The sequence below is a fragment of the Musca domestica genome, unplaced genomic scaffold (assembly GCF_030504385.1).
Source record: "Musca domestica strain aabys unplaced genomic scaffold, Musca_domestica.polishedcontigs.V.1.1 10, whole genome shotgun sequence".
NCBI lineage: Eukaryota > Metazoa > Arthropoda > Insecta > Diptera > Muscidae > Musca > Musca domestica.
In genome coordinates, this window is record NW_026712115.1 from 1,743,926 (window position 1) to 1,764,615 (window position 20,690).

At 35.5% G+C, this 20,690-nt stretch overlaps 4 protein-coding genes across 4 annotated transcripts; 2 read left to right on the forward strand and 2 right to left on the reverse strand.

The window, feature by feature from the left end:
- Positions 1-251: 251 nt before the first annotated feature.
- On the reverse strand, positions 252-635 carry LOC131804442 (formin-A-like). Its single transcript, XM_059127313.1, has one exon. The coding sequence runs from the start codon at positions 633-635 to the stop codon at positions 252-254; it is 384 nt and encodes a 127-aa protein (XP_058983296.1).
- A 3,292-nt stretch (positions 636-3,927) lies between these two features.
- LOC101893065 (ctenidin-1-like) lies at positions 3,928-4,512 on the forward strand (the record flags this gene model as incomplete). Its single annotated transcript, XM_059127315.1, has 1 exon — positions 3,928-4,512. A coding segment is annotated over one exon (531 nt), but the record flags the coding sequence as incomplete, so codon positions are not given.
- A 5,213-nt stretch (positions 4,513-9,725) lies between these two features.
- On the forward strand, positions 9,726-10,223 carry LOC131804443 (keratin, type II cytoskeletal 2 epidermal-like). Its single transcript, XM_059127319.1, has one exon. The coding sequence runs from the start codon at positions 9,726-9,728 to the stop codon at positions 10,221-10,223; it is 498 nt and encodes a 165-aa protein (XP_058983302.1).
- Positions 10,224-14,670: 4,447 nt separating this feature from the next.
- On the reverse strand, positions 14,671-16,468 carry LOC131803422 (uncharacterized). The gene is made up of 2 exons (XM_059124715.1): positions 15,938-16,468; positions 14,671-15,734 (listed from the first exon to the last, which is right to left on the reverse strand). Exons 1-2 carry the CDS (start codon positions 16,376-16,378, stop codon positions 14,721-14,723), a joined length of 1,455 nt encoding a protein of 484 aa, XP_058980698.1. The 5' UTR covers positions 16,379-16,468; the 3' UTR covers positions 14,671-14,720.
- Positions 16,469-20,690: the final 4,222 nt, after the last annotated feature.

Here is a 20,690-nt window from a genome sequence, read left to right on the forward strand (position 1 = left end):
TTTTCACTCTCTCTCTCTCCTGTAAGAGCAGATGGTTAAAAGAGAACTGACTTTAGTTTCAGCATCTAGATCTTATCTCTAGCAATATTCCACTTATTTTATGATAAATACCTTTTGTACACATTTCAGCTTCAAAATTTATTATTCCTTTATGGTAGATTTTCAAATAAAAACACAACTTTATTTATCATTTTCCAACAAATGTTTTTTAATGTTCGCAATATCTCCAAAGAATTCCACTTAAAAATCCATTAACCATAGAAACCGCCAAATCCTCCATAACGATTGACATAACGTGTACGGGTACGTGTTATTACACGGGTCCTGCCGAAACCACCGCCATATCCAAAATATGGTGGCGGAGGTGGTGGTGGTGGATAATATGGGCCAAATGGTCTACCAAATGGCGGTGGTGGTGGCGGCGGTGGGTAATAACCAAATTGCCTCACTTTACGCTCCGAAGTATTTTCATGTCCTTGCACTTCCTCCGCCAATGCTTCCGGTGTCAAAGCGGCTACATTTGTGGCTGCTATTTCCTCTTCCGCTCGAATGATGGCTAAATTACAGCAAATTATTAGCAATCCTGCTAATATGCCAACGGCTGTAAGACGTAATTTCAAAAGGTTTCGAAACATATTATTCGCCCAAAATTAATCAACAAACTAAACTATTTGTGTATTGTGGGGGGAGTATTTATTATTATTTTCTTGGGGTAGTGGAGTTGAATATTAAGAATTATGTTTAGAGAAGTTTCTTTGATTTTATTTCTATAAATGACATGGAGCGGAAATTTGACAAAGAAGAAATCAAAAAAAAAAAATAAATAATAATAATTCTTTACAGATAATAATAATGATGATGACTTGGTACACTGTTTCCCATTGGATTTCACATTCCAAACGACAATTGAAAAAGAAGATATCTATGTGTCACAATAATATACGATTTCAAATTCAATTAAAGATATTGCTTTGAATTTTAACTGAAGCTTTGATTTACTATTTGTCAAAAAAAAAAAAAATAAATAAATAAATAAATAAATATTGGTTTGGAATCGGTGTAATTATGTTGTTATTGAGATCAATTACTCAACAGCAATTGTAGTTGTTAATTAAGCCTTGAACTTGAGTTTTGTGCTGTGGTAGATGAAACAAGTTTTGACGTCATCCCAAGTCGATTGAATGAATGAAATCCCCTCTCAATATCAAGTTTATTTATTTCAACACATTATTTTATACATTCTTGAAAAAACCCAAAAGAATATGATTGATTTCCACAAAACATGCATGGTCATGTCAATAACATGTGGATGAAATTATAACTTAGAAACAATTGAATAAGATTTATTTAAAAGAATAGAAGAAATCTTAATTTTAATGACCTAGTAATAAAAAGCCAGACATTTGAAAGACATACTAAAACAAAATTCATAAAATGAATTGAAATTCGGTGACACCTGTACAAAGAGAGTTTCAACAAGTAAAAAACCAGCAAATTCGGCCGGATCGAAGGATCTTAAATAATTTAAAAAAAAATCGTTCGAAAAATACAACTTAAATTAAAACCGTTATATGAGGGATTTACGAAGACGTATAAGTATTTTTTATCACAGGTTGTAGTATCGATTCCGAACTACAATTACGAAAGTTGAAAAAATTCCGTTGAGTAATGTCGCTAATATCATCAAAATACCGGATAAATAGAGGTTCTATGGGGGCTATACTAATACGTGGACCTGCATAAACAATTTTACTTCATAGATTTTAGTACCCATAACGAACTTCAAATACGAAATCTGACGTAATTCCGGTGAATAATGTCGCAAAAATCCTGGATATACCGAATATCTCAGGGTGGCATTATATGGATGCTATGCTCAAACATAGACAATTCTCTTCCAGGGGGTAAAGTACTTATTCGGCCGGATCGAAGGATCTTAAATAATTTCAAAAAAAAAAAAAAATCCGTCGAAAAATACAACTTAAATTAAAACCGTTATATGAGGGATATACGAAAACGTATAATTATTTTTTTATCATAGGCTGTAGTATCGATTCCGAACTACAATTACGAAAGTTGAAACAATTCCGTTGAGCAATGTCGCTAATATCATCCAAATACCGGATAAATAGAGGTTGTATGGGTGCTATACTAAGACGTGGACCTGCATAACCTGAATAATGTCGCGAAAATCCTGGATATACCGAATATCTCGGGGTAGCATTATATGGATGCTATACTAAAACATAGACAATTATCTTCCAGGGGGTAAAGTATTTAAAGGGATTTTCCGACTATTCTATTGAAAAAATGTGGCTAAAATCATCAAAATACCGATTATCGGGGCACCATTGTATGAGGGCTATACGATATCGTGAACCTATATAGGAAATTCTCTTTCATGGGGTAAAGTACTCACAGAGAACTCCCTGTGTAGAATTTTAAATAATGTCATTTAAAAAATGTGAATAAAATCATAAAAAAAAAAAAACGAATGTCGGGAGGTAATTTATATGGAGGTTATATGATATCGTGGACCTATTTCACCTTCAGCGGCTAAAATACTCAGGAGGACCTCTTTGTGTGGATTTTCAGACAATGTCATTTAAAAGTGTGACTAAAATTATCAAAATACCGAATGTTGGGAGGTAGAGTTATATGTGGGATTAGAAGATATCGTGGACCTATTTCTCCTCCAGGGGCTAAAATACTCTGAAGGACATCTTTGTGTGGATTTTCAGAAAATTCCATTGAAAAATGTGTTAAAATCATCAAAATGCCGAATATGGGGGGTACTGTTGTATGGGGGTGGGGGGTGTCTATACGATATCGTGGAAGAATATAGCCCCTCTTCGAACTTGACCTGCCAGCAGATAAAAGACAGATCGGTGCAAAATTTTAGTTTCCTATCTAGGTCCCAATGGAAATTACAGTCTATGACAAAAAATTGTCTATGCAGGTCCAGGGCTTTGTATAGACCCCATATATCAGTACCTAACTATATTCGGTATTTAGACGATTTTAGGTACAGTATTCACGAAATTGTTTGAAATTTCATATTTGAAGTTCCTATATATACTACAGCCTGTGACAGAAAATTGTCTGTGTAGGCCCGATTTTGTAATGGTTTATGACAAAAGTCTTCGTATAGACTCCAATATAACGGATGTATTCGCTAATTTTGAGATTTAAACAGAGTTTATAACGGGTTTAATTTTTTTATTGGAAAACTTCTTTGTCTTTTAAATTTCTGCACAAAATTTATAATATTGAAAAATAATACATGAGCTCAATTGTCTTGTCCCTTGCAAATGTACGTAAAATCCGACGTTTATATACAAGAAATCGGTTTATCCATTGTCGAGTTCTATATTTTTTAAGCTTCCGGTATGTGGATATCTTGGATAATAACTAAATGTTTAAATGATTTTAAAGCTATACATGCAAATTTGCAAAACATAATAATTAAATTAAAATATATTAGCCAAACCAGATTTAAGTAAAATTAAACAGTAACAGTGACATTTAGTAGCATTCCATCATCATTCAAAGCGACAGCAAAATCATGAAGCTTAACATTTTCACTCCCTTCTCCTCAAAAAAACAGAGAGGTGTTAATTTTCTAAATTAATATTTCAAAAATACTCTCAATATTTATTAACATTCTAAATGATTTCCTGCAGAAAAATATACAGAATTTCCGATGGTATATAAATAGCTGGAACAAAACTGCATTCTAAGCATAAATCTTTACGAAGGCCCAAGAAGTCATTGAAAACGAAACATCGATCATTGGAAAAAAATGCTATCAGTAAAATTTATTTTACTGATGGTGATGGCACTCGGTGCTGGGGCCAGACCCAGTGAGGAGACAACGAAAGAAGTCGGTCAGGAGTCTTTGGCAGCGGCCATTACTTCGGAACCTGATGCCGCCGAGGTGAAAGAAGACTTTTCCGGAGTACGTCGTGCCCGACATTTTGGGGGTTTGGGAGGTCTTGTAATTGGGCTAGTGCAACCCATTGCCCCACCACCGCCTCCGCCTCCGCCTCCGCCTCCACCACCACCACCTCCTCCAACAGTAATTGCCACAGTTCCGGTTATTGTGTACCAGTTCATGTGCACTACATTAGTGGTGGTGGTGGCGGCGGCTATGGTGGAGGCGGCTACGGTGGTGGAGGCTATGGTGGCGGAGGTTATGGCGGCGGTGGTTGGGGCGGTAGTGGTTACGGTGGCCATGGCGGCGGTTGGAATGGAGGTGGTTACGGCGGCGGTTGGAATGGAGGTGGTTACGGCGGCGGAGGCTGGAATGGAGGTGGCCACGTTGGTGGCGGTTATGGTGGTTATGGCGGTGGAGGCTATGGTGGAGGCGGCTATGGTGGTGGAGGTGTTGGTGCAAGTGCTTCAGCTTCCAGTTATGGTGGAGCAACATTTGCCAAAGCCAGCGCATATGGAAAATAAGTTTTAAATCGAAAATGAATATTTGAAACTAATAAACAATAAATTACAATGTGATACACAATGAAGCTTCAAATTTATTTGTGCATTTTTTCCAAACAATTCCGTTGAAAAATGTCTGTAATGTATATAGACAATTCTCTTCCAGGGGGTAAAGTATCCGAATATCTTGGGGTAGCGTTATATGGATGCTATACTAAAGCATAGATAATTCTCATCCAGGTGATAAAGTACTTAAAGGGATTTTCAGACTATTTTATTGAAAAATGTGGCTAAAACCCTCAAAATACTGAATATCGGGGGGCACCCTTGTATGGGGGCTATACGATATCGTGGACTTCTATAAGAAATTCTCTTTCAGGGGGTAAAGTACTCATAGAGAAATCCTTGCGTTGAATTTTAGACAATGCCATTTAAAAATGTGACTAAAATCATCGAAATACCGAATGTCGGGAGGTACCGTTATATGGGGGATATACCATATCGTGGACCTATATAGACAATGCTCTTTCTAGTATGAATTTTTAGACAATTCCCTTGAAAAATTTAGTTTAAGTCATCAAAATGCCGATTAGAGGGAGATGCCGTTATATGGGGGATATACGATACCGGGGACCTATATAGACAATACTCTTCCAGGTGGTAAAGTACTCAGAAGGAACTCCTTTTGTGGATTTTCAGACAATTTCTTTGAATCATCTACATTTACAATCATCAGAACACCGAATATCGGGGGTACCGTTATACGGGGGATACACGATATCGGGGACCGATATAGCCCATCTTCGAACTCAACCTTCCTGCGTACAAAAGACTGGTATGCGCCCTATCTTTATTCTTTATTCGTGTGATTAAGGACAGACAGCTTACAAAAAAAAAAGGATTTTGGTGAGAATTTTCCAGAAAAAAAGTTATGATGGAATATAGCCCATCTTCGAACTCAACCTTCCTGCGTACAAAAGACTGGTATGCGCCCTATCTTTATTCTTTATTCGTGTGATTAAGGACAGACAGCTTACAAAAAAAAAAGGATTTTGGTGAGAATTTTCCAGAAAAAAAGTTATGATGGAATTCAAGCGTGATAGACTGTATGATGACTCCTATTTTGTATATCGTAGAGTAGAGCAATTGTAGTAAAGTCCCCTTTCAATGTTAGTGTGTTGGATTCGATTGGCGGGTTGAGATCCCTAGCCCTGGGAGTCTCTGTGACAGTCGGATGGCCTAATCGTATGCCGAGCAAATGCACACATAACAGAAATGATTTCTTTATATTTGGCTGCAAAACTACAAGTCACTATCGTTAGAGCACTCTAGCATTTACCGTGATACTGGTAGCGTAGCCCGACGTCGAGGAAAAGGACGGAAGAAAACAGCAACATCAACAGAAATGGTTCGAACAGTAAAGAAGCGACTTGATCGAAACTCGCGTCGCAGTGACTGAAAAATGGCTTTTGAGCTGAATATATCGCAATATTCCATTCGGTAAATATTGAAAAATAAGCTCGGGGTAAAGCCATTGAAAAAGTGCAAGCGCTTCTCAGGAAAGGGGCCAAAATACCGCAGAACAACATTCGGGCAGCGTGTGACGGTTTCATTGGCCGAACAAATCTAAACTTATTCTAAAACAAGTAAGCAAAGGCTACAGTCGAGCGGGGCCGACCATTGAATACCCTACAACACTATAATAAACGATACAGTTTATATAGGCGAGATACTCGAAAGTATTCCACAAGATATTGTGACAAATTATAAAAGAAAACCATCAGGTTTCGTTCTCTAATTTTCGAACAATAGCAACTTCAACTAATTTGCTCATTTCCAATTTATTGGAAGATGTTGCACGTAAATGGTCTTCTGACTGAAACGCATCTATATGAGATACAGACATTTGACTATATTCTTCAACGAAATCAGCGTTAACGAAACAGTCAGAAGTGCGTCTTTTCTGTATTTGTGAATTCTCCAAAAAGTCACTGGAATGGACATTTTCGTATTTTGTCTACAAAAGTTGGCAAACTCTTTCACAAATTGAATATTTTTGGATGGCCATCCAAAACTGCTTGGCTTTTGTAATGTTCGGTAACCCCCATTCAAATGTGCGTGAGGATCGGGTGATAATTAAGACCTGCTGACAATTTTGCAGTTTTTTTGGTCCATTTCAACCCCTAAATATATGGCGATCATCTCCAAAAAGAGTAGGCATCTATTCTGACCCTCATCTTATCTCCATGCTAAATTTCGTAATGATCGGACCATAAATGCGATCTGTATATGATATCCTGATATCCTAACTACTTAGTTTTTTAGCTGTAGAAATATTAGCAAATGTTTAATTCAAAATGAAAATATGCCAAAAATATGACAAAATTGAAAAAATATGAGAAAATTTTACAAAATCAATATTTTCATCTTTAGAGATATTTTTATGCGATTTTTTAGACGCTTTTTCTTTCCTGCCAAGAGGCTATTCTGAATTAATGAGAACTGTCGAAATCAGTTCAGGCGTTCTCGACATATAAGAGATTTTTCAAGCATATCTTCTTTGATAGACATATATATAGCACATATTTTGCTATATATTCGTTTTGTTGGATGTTAACATCAATGTAAAGATCAGAAGTAACCTTGTCATGGCTTCGTGATTTCGCCAGGATTTAAAATATTCACGGTTTAATGAAAAATTTTGAATTTTTTCAATACAAAATATATGGTCTATTTTACCCGCTAAATATTATCCGATGACCACCCAAATTGGTAGGCCTAAACTCTAGCTACATGCGAAATTCCGCGTCGATTGGTCTATAATTGCGACCTGTATAGCTACTGCAAAATTCGACATTTTTTCAGTATTTGGTCCATTTCAACCCCTAAACATTTGGCGATCATCTCCAAAAGAAATAGGGTTCTATTCTGACCCAATCCCCACCTCCATTCTAAATTTCGTGAAGATCGGGCCATAATTGCGACCTGTAGAGTGATTACAAATTAACATGGACAGACGGACGGACGGACATACATAGCTAGATCGACTCAGCTCGGCGAACTAGGAAGATCCATATATACTTTCCTATATGGGAAACCAATATTTCGAGGTGTTAGATAAATGTTGGCCCAATCAAACTTATAATACCCCCAACACATAGTGTTGTAGGGTATAATTGATGCTATTTTATACAGTTTTTGCTTTTATTCAATAAAATTTAAAAAAAAATGTAAAAACTATGGCGTTTGACTTTTTATCTCACCCTGTACATATCCATATCTTCGAATAGCTCCCACATAACATACCAACCCATATTCAGTATCTTGATAATTTTAGCTACATTTTCCAACATAGTTATCTTCAAACTGGTCTTTGGAGTTCATAAATTGCAGTACCCTTTCTGGCAGATAATTGGCTACAAAGGTCCACGTTTTCGTATAGCCCCATATTTAAGTGTGACACCTTATATTAAGAATTTTTAAAAGTGTTGCGGCATATTTCAGCAGTAATTTTTTTACTTTTTGCAAGTTTTTCCCAAGTGGTGGAGGGCGTTAAAAGTTCGGCCCGGCCAAACAGAGCTCCTGTTTACTCAGCCATATGGCTAGAGAGGGTATAAAGCATTTGAGACGGTCAAAACGTGCCTCATCGAAATAAAGGTTTTAGACCCTAGGTCTTTTTGGACCAAATCCGTTTCAAGAGATTTGTTGTGGATTTAGCGATGTCCGTCTGTCTGGCTGGTGCGCACGATAACTCTCGAAGGGACTATCCGATTTGATACAAACTTGGTACATCGTATTATTATTGTCAAACTTGGATCAACTTCGGAGATTGGCAATATAGGTCCACTCTTTATGGTGATCGTACATCGAAATGTTCAAAAAATATTTTACTGCGATTATGCTACAACTTTGCTAATCCTAATATTTGCACCAGTGCTAGGTCAAGTGTGAAAAAGATAATATCGGTCCACTCCATCAAATTTTTAATAATTATAACTCTTATAAAATATGAGTTAAGAGTCCGATTGTCTCCAAATCACAAAATTTTTGATAACTTAAGGTATGATGCGAATATGGAATATATTGGTCCACACCTCCTGGTACCTTCCCAACAAAGAGTCAAAATTTTGAATATTCATGAAGCTCATAAAACGCTCATTCAGACTTGGCACATCATTATATTTTTATCAACACTAGATCTGTTATAAAGATGGTAGAGATCGGACCATTTTTGAATATCCATGAAGCTCATAAAAAGCGAAATTGACATCCGTGCCATAACTTGCGAAACAAGTCAGCGATTCTACACAATCTGCTGTATCTAAATATTTTCTCAATCAGAAACCAGAGATGATTACGGAATTTATGATTTCGCATAAACTGAGGTATAAATGTTCGATTTTAATAGTATGGTATCAAAGATACGAGACATAAATGAGAAAAAGTCATTTTATATCTAACTCTGACATCCAATGGGGGTAAAGAAACTTATTAACTTACGAAAAATGTTCTTAAATGTTTATAGAATTATATTTATATCATGTGCTCGCAGAATATGTTTTCTGATTAAAACTTAATTTGCGCCTTTAAAAAAAGATGTAGTTAAAAAAATTCAAAAAATGTTCTTAAAATTCATATCTTGAAAGTGAAAATTAAGTCAGAGAAACCTAACTTTTGGTTTTGGTTTAGCAAATGAACTGCTTATTAAAGTATTTTTGCAGCGTAAAAATAGTATGAGGTGTATTTTCGAATTTACCCAAAACCACTGTCCGATTTGCATCGATTTAAGAAATTAACACCTAATAAACAAAAGAAAAACAAATGCCGGTTACTTGTTCCGCTAGTTGGCTGGTCTAGCCATGAAAAGGTTGCTTCTTGTGAATCACCCCGAAAATAGAAAACTGTTAAAACGTTTCAGCGCTCACATCGCGCACAATTCAATCACAGAACATTGATTTCGATCTAACGAGAGAAAGACACCTCGGCAACGAACTGTTGCTAAACCAGCGTAATGTGTGTCGTCCACAGTTATCATCTGTTTTTGTTTTCTTCTGCCGAAAAAATCCCCAATGCCAAGTTTATACTTCCAAATATTCTCAATAGCATTATGTAGTTTTTGTTGGAACTTCTATGCTAAACTATTGTGTAAATAATTGAAAATTTAAGTACTGCAGAATAAATATATATGGAAGCCTATGGCAATTGAAGACATTCAGTTAAATTCCATTCGATTAGAGGAAGAGTGAAAACGCTTTGGATTACAACGAGAAAAAATTACGGAGCAGAACATGAAGGGATTACGAAACTTTGCCCCACTATTGCTTCTGTTGCAAATACATACCTCGTGGTCAACACCAATATTGGATGGCGGTGGTGCCAGTAGCAGCAGTGCGGTGGCCACAGCTACTGCGGGTGGTGGTGGTGTAGCAACGGCCACTGCATCAGCCTCATCAGCTTCATCGGGTTTTGGTCCCAGTGCTTACGGAACGTATTATCCCACGTTAGTGCAACAAGTTCCCGTGCCTATTGTCCAGACATACCCTGTAGTTGCGGCTCCCATTGGTGTTGGCGGTGCATTTGGTGGAGCTGGTTTTGGTGGCGGCTTCAAACGTTATCATGAGACATATACATTGAAAGGTCGTGGATTCGGTGGATTTGGTGGTTTTGGACATGGCCTTGGTGGAGGTTTTGGTGGTGGCCGTTATAAGGTTCATTATTCCAGTGGCGGTATTGGTGCATTTGGTGGAGCTGGTCTCATTGGTGGAGGGGGTGCTATTTTAGGTTAAAGAACTGACATCGAAGTGGCCGAATGTTTGTATTAAGTAGTTGTTAAATGTGAAAAATAGAAATATTAACTAAGAAATTAAATTGTTTTTTTTTGGAAAGAAGGGGACTCGAATAGATAGAAGGTTGCATATGTGGGTATTAGATGAATTCTATGCATTTGATTAAAACACTTCGATTCATCGATTCGCCAAGAATAAGCTATCGCTGAATTAGGAGTAAACCATGGCAGAAGAATACAGGTAGATGCATCAACGCTAGGAAGCATTAATATGTTAAAAAAATTGTAAAGGTTTTTCAAATAAAAGTAGACTTTTATATGTTTTTTATACGACGTCATTCGGAGGTTATTATAATCCGCGTTTTTCAACAATTTTTGCAAATTTAAATAATTTTTCATTCAACATATTCAATTTCAAACATGGTTTGACAGTTCACTGTAGCAACAGCTGTGTCGATGCGTCTACCTATATTCTTCTACCATGGAGTAAACTATGGATGTGCTATCAGCTGTCGTAACAAGTGCTATCAACAAGGTATCGACATTCTATAGACCAACGAGCTATAATCAAGAAATCTGCAAGGTTTCGGTTCATTCGTCGTGGTATCGATAAGCAGTAAACTATCGATAATCTATATATGGCATATCAGTACGCAATACCTGAGCTATAGATAAGGTCTCGAGGTAACGATGAAGTAAAAACCATGAAAATATTGAAATCAACTAGCTATCGATGTCCAAGAGCTAATGATGAGCTATCCATAAGCTTTCGGTGAGTTATCTATAATTTATCGAAGAAAAATCGACAAGCTATCAATAAAAAATGGAAAAGTTATAAACATTATTTATAGGTTTCCGTAAGCTATCGATAAACTCTCAACGAGTTATCCGACTTTCGTCTATGTAGGAGTTATCGATTCGATTATGAAGAAGTATCAATAAAATATTGACCTTCTATTGATTAGTTATCGGTGAGCTGTCGATAAAATATCAACAAGCATTCGATGACTAGTCAGCTATATCACTATTGATTAGATAACAATTACCAAATAACTATGGCTGAGCTATCGATGACCTAAAAATCGTGTAGTCAATGAGATATCAATAAGTTACCGGTGTACTAAAAACGAGCTGAATCATCGATCTGGTCGATTGACAACCGACTAGCTGCCGATAATCTGTTGACGAGCTGATCATTTTTTGCTAAGCTAACAATGAATTATCGATAAGGTAATATTGAGATATCGGAGAACTATAGATCAGTCATATACAAAATATCGATAAACTACCAATCAGCTAAGATGGGCTTCAGACGAACTATCTAATGCTATGTTCTCATTACACTTTCAATCACGTTGTTCGCCCTCAGAATTAGGTGCACGAATTAACCCGTTCATACGACACGATTCGTAATCCATAGTAGAATAATTTCATTTTTTAAATATTTTGTTTGTTGATTTTAATGGGAATTTATATGAAAACAAATGATATTCTCACTAATATGAATAGAAGAAATTATTGTTTTTCTTATCATTAATTTTATTTTCATTCACGTTTTCAACTTTTTGCGTAAATGTTGACATTTTGAACATACTTTTGTATTTTTCTATTTTGAAATTCTGCTGGAGAGGCACTTGTCAAACATTTTTTTGTCGATACAATAAATTTTAAAAATATTGCCTCTTTTGTTTGCAGTTTTCTGTGGAAATTTCAACTCGTGGACAAAATGCGTACCTCGAATGAGAGAGAAAACAAAATTTACTTTCGTTTGAATGTACATACGCCATTCAATATTGTAGTTTTCATTCATAATTTTCAGTCTCCCCAAAAAAAATTAAAATTTCATTAAATTTTTCTATTTTTATTTTTTAAATGTCATAATTAATTTTTTCGATAAATGATCTCATTTGTTAGGGATGGGACATATTTTTTCGTTGTTCTGAGAGTGGATGGATAATGGATGAACTATCAATGAATTGTCGATACCGGATTAGTTATTGAAGAGCTATAGTTAAGGTATCGATCCGCTATTAAACATATCTTATCGACGAGCTATCGATATAACATCAATGAACTAACGATCAAATATTGACGAGCCTACGAAAGGTATAGGTAAATATTGATGTAGTTATCGATATAATATAAAAGAACTTTCGAAGCGTTAGCGATCAATAAGCGACAAGGTATCGACCCATCGTCAACTTTCCACTGATATAAATAAGCCATCGATAAGGTATTAAACTGCCGATGTAATATCAAAGAATTATCGATGAGACATCGAGCTTATCGACTTTGTTTCGATGAAATATAATTTGTCTATTTTGTAGTGCCATCGCTGAGCTATCTTTGAACTAGTTATAGCCTACCGATGATTAAGTAGCAACCGAAGCTTTGGAAAAGATATCGACGAGCTACCGATTAACTAGATGTGGGTGAGTTATGGACGAGCTATAGTAAAACTATCTGTGTGGAATGGAGGTATATTGACGAACTACGAACTACAGATGCACTATTTAGGAGTTATTGATAATGTATCGCTAATCTATTATCGTTCCATTGCTGAGTTATCGTTGGACAAGTTATAGTTGCCGATAAGATATCGAGAAGCTAATGACAACCTATCGAAGAGCTAATAATCGAAGCTATTGACAAGCTTCCAAATAACAAACTGTGGGTGGTTTATTGACGAGCTATAGTTAAGCTATCGATGAGCAGTCGACAAACCAGTTACGAGTTATCGTTGAGATATCGTCGAATAAGTTATAAACAACGCATTGATGTGCTATTTATGACCTTTAGATGACACAGTGACGAGCTATCGATAAGGTTTCATCGTGCAATCACTGAGCTACAAAAGATACATATATCAACTATCGACGAGATATCGTTAAGTTGCTGACGAGCTACTTGTGAGTGAGCTTGAGTCATGCTATCGATGATCTATCAACTATTAACATATCGACGCACTACAAATGATCTATTGAAGATTTATCGATGAACTTTTGAATTGCTATCGTTAAGAGAGGACATCTCAGTGAGTTATCGACCGACTTTTATTGTACGATGTCGTAAGTCGACTTTCGAGTAACGATATTTTGCGACAAAATCGAAAGATGAAAATGTTCATTGAAGGCAAAAATCGAAAACATAACATTTGTTTTAGACAAAGTATCGCTACAACAACTTACTATCGACAAAATCGATAAGCTATCTATGGATAGAAAATATTTATCGCATTCTTTGGATACAAATTGTATTATGATATACAAATGCTTAACATAAATTTAGAAAAAGCGGATTTACATATTATTCTAACATTATGTGTATATAAGCCCTAAGAGCATAATACAATTTGTATCCAAAGAATGCGATAAATATTTTCTCTCCATAGATAGCTTATCGATATCTCATCAGTATTTTGTCGATAGTAAGTTGTAGTAGCGATACTTTGTCTAAAACAAATGTTTAGTTTTCTGAGTACTTTACTCTCTGGTAGAGAATTTTCTATATCAGTGGTGCTCAAGAAAAAATATCTCTTTCCAGTCAAATTTCTCTTTGCTTATTTAAATCAAGAACAAAACATTATTAAGTCATTATTTTTACAAATATTTTTTATCCATTTGTTATTATAAATTATTTCGGCAAACATTAATGTTAAAAAAAAATTAAAAACAATCGTAAAATATAACGAAAAACTGTATTTTAATTTTCTCTTAAATTATCTCTTTTTTCGACTCATGTTCTAGAACACGGTTTTGAGCAGGGCTGGTCTATATAGGTCTACGATATCGATATACCACGATATACAAATTTCCAATGCATTGACGAAAAATTGTGCTAAATGACACAACTCAGCACAGTTTACCGCATCTCGATATTAGAATTTTTTACAACAATTACAGCGATTTTTTTGAAAAAATACTGTTTTTTGAAATTGTCTTATTTTGAAAAATGTTAAAGGTATTGAGAAAACATAAACGGCACAAGTTAGCACAAATCAAGCACAACTCTTAATTTTTCGAAATTCGAGAATTGCAATTCCGGCATTTTTCGAAATTGTCGTTTTTTCGAAATTGGTAAGAGATATCGAAAAAAAAAAAAAAAAAATTAACGGCACAAATGGGCACAAACCGAGTACAACTCAGCACAACTTAAAATTTTTCGAAATTCGAAAATTGCTAATTTCTGAGATTTTTTTTCAAAAAAAAATCTTTTTCGAATATGTCAGAAATTTTTTCGAATTTCAAAAAAAAGTTGACACAATTGAGCACAATTCAGCACAACTTTCCTTTTTTCAAAATTCGAAAATTGCAACGGACACCACATACAATAGTGTTCATTTTAATATGTGAAAAAATCACTTCACATATGGCACTAACACGATGTGAAAACTGGCCTTTGTAGCATTCTATGACAATATTTGTTGTGAATATTTAAAACGTTTTTATTTTTTGTTTCATTTTTATTTTCAATCCCAAGCAAAAAAATATATATCTTTTTAACATTTTATTTTATTAAAACGATGAATTACTCGCTTCAATGTTCCAATTTTCTTCCATCCCAATTCCAATATGAAAACCATCACAGCCACTCCATTCAAGGCAACATAAATATAGTATAATCCAATCAATTGTTTATGGGTTATTTGTTTAACTTCTCCGGTATTGATTTGACCTTTCAAATTACGATAATATGGATGAATGTACTGACGAGCCACAAACGAGGTAATGCCGGCATCAGATAAAAGCTTTAATTTTCGATTAAAACTTGGCAATAAAATCGAATGCTTGGGAAAGTAAACAACGCAGTGATACATATAGATGACCTCATCCACATAGGTCAGAGTGGAGGATTTCCAGTTGATCATGTTGTAGTACGACATGAAGTCTAACACTTCGGTTGTTGTGAATGGCATATCCAAGCTATTTACGACATGCAGGCGCTCTACGGTATTCGATATTATTATGGTTTTATTATGCGGAAAATAGTCGCGATAGATTGACGAAAGCAAGGTGTAGTCCTTATCGATGAGTTCATGAATGGTTTTGGGTGTGGGCTGACGCTTGGCCTGTCGCAATGTATCAAACATTTTACCCTGATAGAAATTACGCAGTTCCAGTGTCCACAAAAGCCAGGCAACTAATATGAAGCGGGCAAAATTCCTCCTAGGCACAGCATAGTTGGGTAGCGGACTACCCAAGAGTGTTACAAATAAATTATGTATCGAATATTTGTTGTGGGATCCCAAAATGAAATTGCGTAAAGTCCACCAGCCACGTCTTTCAATCCAAGCAATGAAAATTATTATTATGAATAGTTGAGCTAAAATCACCTGCCACACATTCATCTGAAGCGGATTTAACAATTTTGTTATTGGTCCGAATGGTCGTCCTCCACGTACAACAAAAACATATGGCGACGTATGATGAGTGTAGGAAGCACTGAAATAATGACCGTTCGGCATTAGGGCTCCCATACCACCAATGGCCATATCGGCACGATTTTCATAGAGCTGAAATGAAGGGAAATAATAGAAATGAATTATAACACAGAAACGATTAAAATAATCATGCCACAAACAAGAAAGGTAGTTAACCATCAAAGGAACTAGTAAAAATGCAACTCTGTACTAAAATCCTGTTGTGTCAAATGGATTCTTTAAATCCATGCAAAAATGCTTCCATTCCCCGAAAAATATTATACAATATTACTTACATCCGCTATACAACCCGTAAAACTGTCATTTCTTCCCGGATTGAAATATGACTGTGTAAAACGATATTCCAATTTGATGTCCATCGTTGAGGCGACCAATTTTAAAATTTCTCCCTCGATGCCGGCCAAACGATGCATTTCCTTCAAATGACTCTCATTACTCCGATCACCATTGAATGTCAACATAGGTGGTATGATACGTGCACATACTGTCAATTTACAGCCATGGAAATTCTTCATAAAATCGGGAAATAGAAAATCATTTTGAAAACGGCCATTCTCGTAACGATTGATTTCCTTCATTGCCAATTCGGTGTTGCAATAATCGCCATTATACAGAGAGTATGTATAGAAGCTAATGACCTTTCCGACTAAGGGCTTAGTCATAATGACAACATTTTTGACATTCATTTTGCGACAAATTTCGAATATTTTCATCATGTCATTATCGAAAAAGTCCTGATATGGCCAAAACCAGGTGATCACTATGAAGAAGAAATACTCACGGTCGTGCAAGGTTTTCGGTATGCTCACTTGGAGAGCTCTGAAAGGAGGGGGGGAGAGAGGAAAAGAAAGAGGGAGAGAGAGAAATCAACAATTATACTTTAACAAGTAAAAAAGTAGCTAAGTTCGGCCTGGGCGAATTTTTTATACCCTCCACCATTTGGAGGAAACTTGAAAAATTTCAAAAAAATCCATAGGAAAATACCGCTCAAATGAAAACTGTTATATGGGGACTATATGAAGACGTGGTTCTGCATAATTAATTTCTGTCATAAGCTGTAGTAATTGTTCCGAACTTTATATACGAAATTTGAAACAATTCCGGTGACTAAAGTCGCAAAATCATCAAAATACCAACTATCTGTGGGCACCGTTATATGGGCGGTATACTAAAACTTGGACCTATTTAGACAATTCAAACCTTCTTGGGGCTAAAGTACTCAGAAGAAACCAGTTGTAATGATTTTAAGACAATTCCATTAAAAAATGTGGCTAAAATCATCAAAATACCGAATATCGGAGGGTACCTATATATGGGGGCTATACGATTTCGTGGAGCTATATAGACAATACTCTTCTAAGAGATAAATTACTCACAAGGAACTTCCTGTTGGAAAATGTGGCTAAAATCATTAAAAAACCGAATATGGTGAGGTGCCGTTATATGGGGGATATAAGATATCGTGGACCTATATATACAATTCTCTCTAAAGTAATAAGGATTCCTTGTGTAGAATTTCAGACAATGTAATTGAAAAATATGAAAAATACTGAATATCGGGGGTACCGTTATATGGGAGCTATACGATATTGTGGACCGATATAGCCCGTCTTCGAACTTGATCTGCCTGCAGACAAAAGACAGATCTGTGCAAAATTTTAGCTTCCCATCTTTATTCGTTTTGACTATAGCGTGATTACAACAGACGGACGGGCAGAGCTAAATCGTCTTAGAATTATACGCTGATCAAGAATATATATACTTTGTCGGGTCTAAAATTATTATTTCGATGAGTTTCAAACGGAATGCCTAACTTAATATACCCTCCATACTAAGTATGGTGAAGGGTAAAAACATTTACGGTTATCATCGTAACCATTTGGTCCTTGAAATTTTTCGCTTTGAAAATTTACAAACTCAATGGCTTTTATAACTGACAATATTATTCTTTAAATATCCACGATTATAATTCAGTTAGTCTTCGTTTTAATTCTTTTTGTCCTTTTTTCTTTAAAAATTCGCGATTTAGCATATAAATAAGCACTTGTATCTTGTTAGTCTTTTAAAAATACTTAAAACACTCAACTCAAATTCCTTCCATGTCGGCACCAAAAACAAATTATAATCCCATGGACGTTCCTCGGGTTGGCCGAAATACAATTGCGTTGCCATTGAATAATTCAGATTATTTAGGAAAAATTTCAAAACTGTTGAGTGATAGAGACGATGGTCATCACAGTTGTGCAGACAGTGTTCCATAATAATCAAGGTGTTGGTACGTGGACTAATGTAACGCATAACCATGTACAACGCCACCTGACCATATTCCATTAAAGTAGTTTGGGGATCTTCGATGTCTTTCAACAAAAGTTTACGGCTGTAAAAATGGGTTTCAAAACTGTACGACAAAGCCAGACAAAGTAAGGATGTGCAAGTTATTAACGCAAATGACTTTTGCATTTTACTTGCTTTTGATTGATTGAATTAGTATGAACTTTTTACGCCGAAGTTTATAAGAGAACTGCATTTATGAATGTGTCAATTTCTAGCTTGTTGCAATGTTAAAGATTTTTTACAAAGATAGCGAATTATTAATGGTCTTCATTAAAAATTCAAAAGCAATACTCAATGTGTATCAATATTTATATGAGATTGTTAACATATACCTTTTGGCATAATATTCTGAGCTCTTATAGCATGTTTACATTTGGGTTTCTCCATTTTCTAAATCCAGTATAGTGTAAACGTACTCATGGCAAAGAATATATGTCATGGTAGAAGAATACATGGGCCAAATCACTGCATTCGTCATCGAGATCTGTTTCGTATAGAGAAACATTTCGATCACTATAAATTTTTGGATCACCGTATTCGATCGTAATTTATTTTGTCTGCTACTTTTTTTACATTGCTGTAAACATATTGTAATAAGAAATTGGAAGCAAATAAGAATTTTAAAATAAGTTTCTGGTTCTGAGACATTTTTTTATTTTTGTGTGTTAAAATACATGTGTAAAAAGGAGATGAATACCAATAATACAGAAAAATTTACATGACAAAAGCTGTCCTTTAGCATTGCCTGAAGTTGAGTATGTGATTCTATTTTGAAGTGAGTGCTTTTAATTAATGGCGTTTTTAACATCCATAGATTTGAAAAGTCTGGATGTGTTACGTAATCCTAATTGGCGGCGTTAAAAGTGACCATCCGGCTGCTAGCGGCCTCTGGGTCTGGTTCTCAACCGTCAACTTTGTAACACCTCAGGACGAACACGAAATTAGAACTTTACACATTACAAATACAATACACTACACAAACACAACACCTGCTCAGACAAGGGAGATTTGATGTTTCTACTCCCGCATTTTCCCACCCTTTCATCGTCTTCAGGGTTCCTTTTTAATTAATTTTCTGAAGACCCAACTCACTTGTTTACCTAGTTAGAAAATTGCCCTATTAACAAAAATTTAACACATATTTTCTTTTCACTCTAATTCAAATCACAACATTATTTATTAACAGACGTGACTTACGACTATATACAGATAAATTTTGTCTTTTTAACACGGACAATCGAACACCAGATTATATAAAAAGTTATTACAATAAAAAATCGCTTGTATAGTACTAGCTACAATTTAAAGGGAACTGTTAAATGTTTATAGTTTAGCAAATTAATGAATTTTTAGATAATAATTTCTTATTTTCCGATTTTTTTACTTTTTTAGTGGACTTCCTTGCTACAACGCATAAATGAAGTAAAAGGGTATCTATTACCTGATCGTTGGTTAAGAGGCAAAATCTTAATTCTTTTATCACAGGACAGCTTGCGATCAGTAAATTTTCTTCTTGTGGCCGATTCGTTCTGACCAAATTCCACCACCTCGACCACGGACACCAAACTGAATAAAAACACTGTCAATTTCAAACCCAAAGACAATCAGTGGAGAATTAAAAATATATGGTTATATTATTATGGGGAACTTTTTATATACAAGTCCACACACATAAAAATTCAGTTTTTTAGTTTTAAAAACTTTTTTGACCGTCTTCTTAGTTAGGTATTTTGCAAAACTATTTGCCAATTTTCGAATTTCCCCTTTTATACTAGCTTCATTTAGCCATCATTTTTTTTTCTATTTTTCCAATATTTCTCATGGACGTTCTTGATGACAATAGGGTAGCTACGAAATGGCTACTAAGCCATGGTTGTATAAAACCGTAGTCAAATATCGATTAAACGATCCCTACATTTTTATATTATGGCAACGCCATCCATTTCCTCTTTGTAATTTTCTTTTTCGTTTCGAATGATGCTCAACAACATCCAATTTTTTTCTTCAATTCTGATCTCTGAGCTATTTCTCTTTTCAAAGAAATAGCTAATGGGGTAAGTTATCGAAAAAGTTATTAAAAAATGTAAAAACAATTTTACATTGAATTTTCATACAATTTTCAGGTAAGCCAGGCACCCTGATGGCCCACCCTACGCAACAGATGCTCCAACATAAATTGAGCCAATATGGCCCACCCTACGCAACAGATGCTCCAACATAAATTGAGCCAATACCTTTTATGCTTTGCGTGGACATTGTTGCAGTTTTTTTTTTTTTTTTTTTTGAAGCGGCTACAGATCATTAATATTATATATTCTTGAATGTATTTTGCCAAAATAGAATAATACAAGGTGGCGCAAAAGTAATTCTCCTATCAGAACAAATGTGAAATACACCTTAATAAAAGATTTTACGGTACACTGCTCTAGAACGCGGACTATTGGTGACTATTTATTTGACCAATAATCGGTCGGTAACTTTGGTACTACGTGAATTTCGTCGCAGATTTCCTGAGCGCCAACGCCTACTGGTGAAACACTGCGACGTTTAGCCGCTCGCCTCGAAGAGACTGGCACAACAAAAGATGCTGCCATGCATGGCAGACTCCGGAGGATGTCATGGAAACGCCGGTGACATCGACCAGGCAACGTGCTACGAAATGGGTATCAGTCGACGGTTTTTGCGGCGAATTTT

Excerpts from the sequence above, each read along its gene's own strand:
- LOC131804442 (XM_059127313.1), bottom strand. The coding sequence starts at position 635 with ATGTTTCGAAACCTTTTGAAATTACGTCTTACAGCCGTTGGCATATTA.
- LOC131804443 (XM_059127319.1), top strand. The coding sequence starts at position 9,726 with ATGAAGGGATTACGAAACTTTGCCCCACTATTGCTTCTGTTGCAAATA.
- LOC131803422 (XM_059124715.1), bottom strand. The coding sequence starts at position 16,378 with ATGATGAAAATATTCGAAATTTGTCGCAAAATGAATGTCAAAAATGTT. Across the intron at positions 15,735-15,937 it reads TTACGGGTTGTATAGCGGAT|CTCTATGAAAATCGTGCCGA; the intron begins GTAAGTAATATT and ends CCTTCATTTCAG.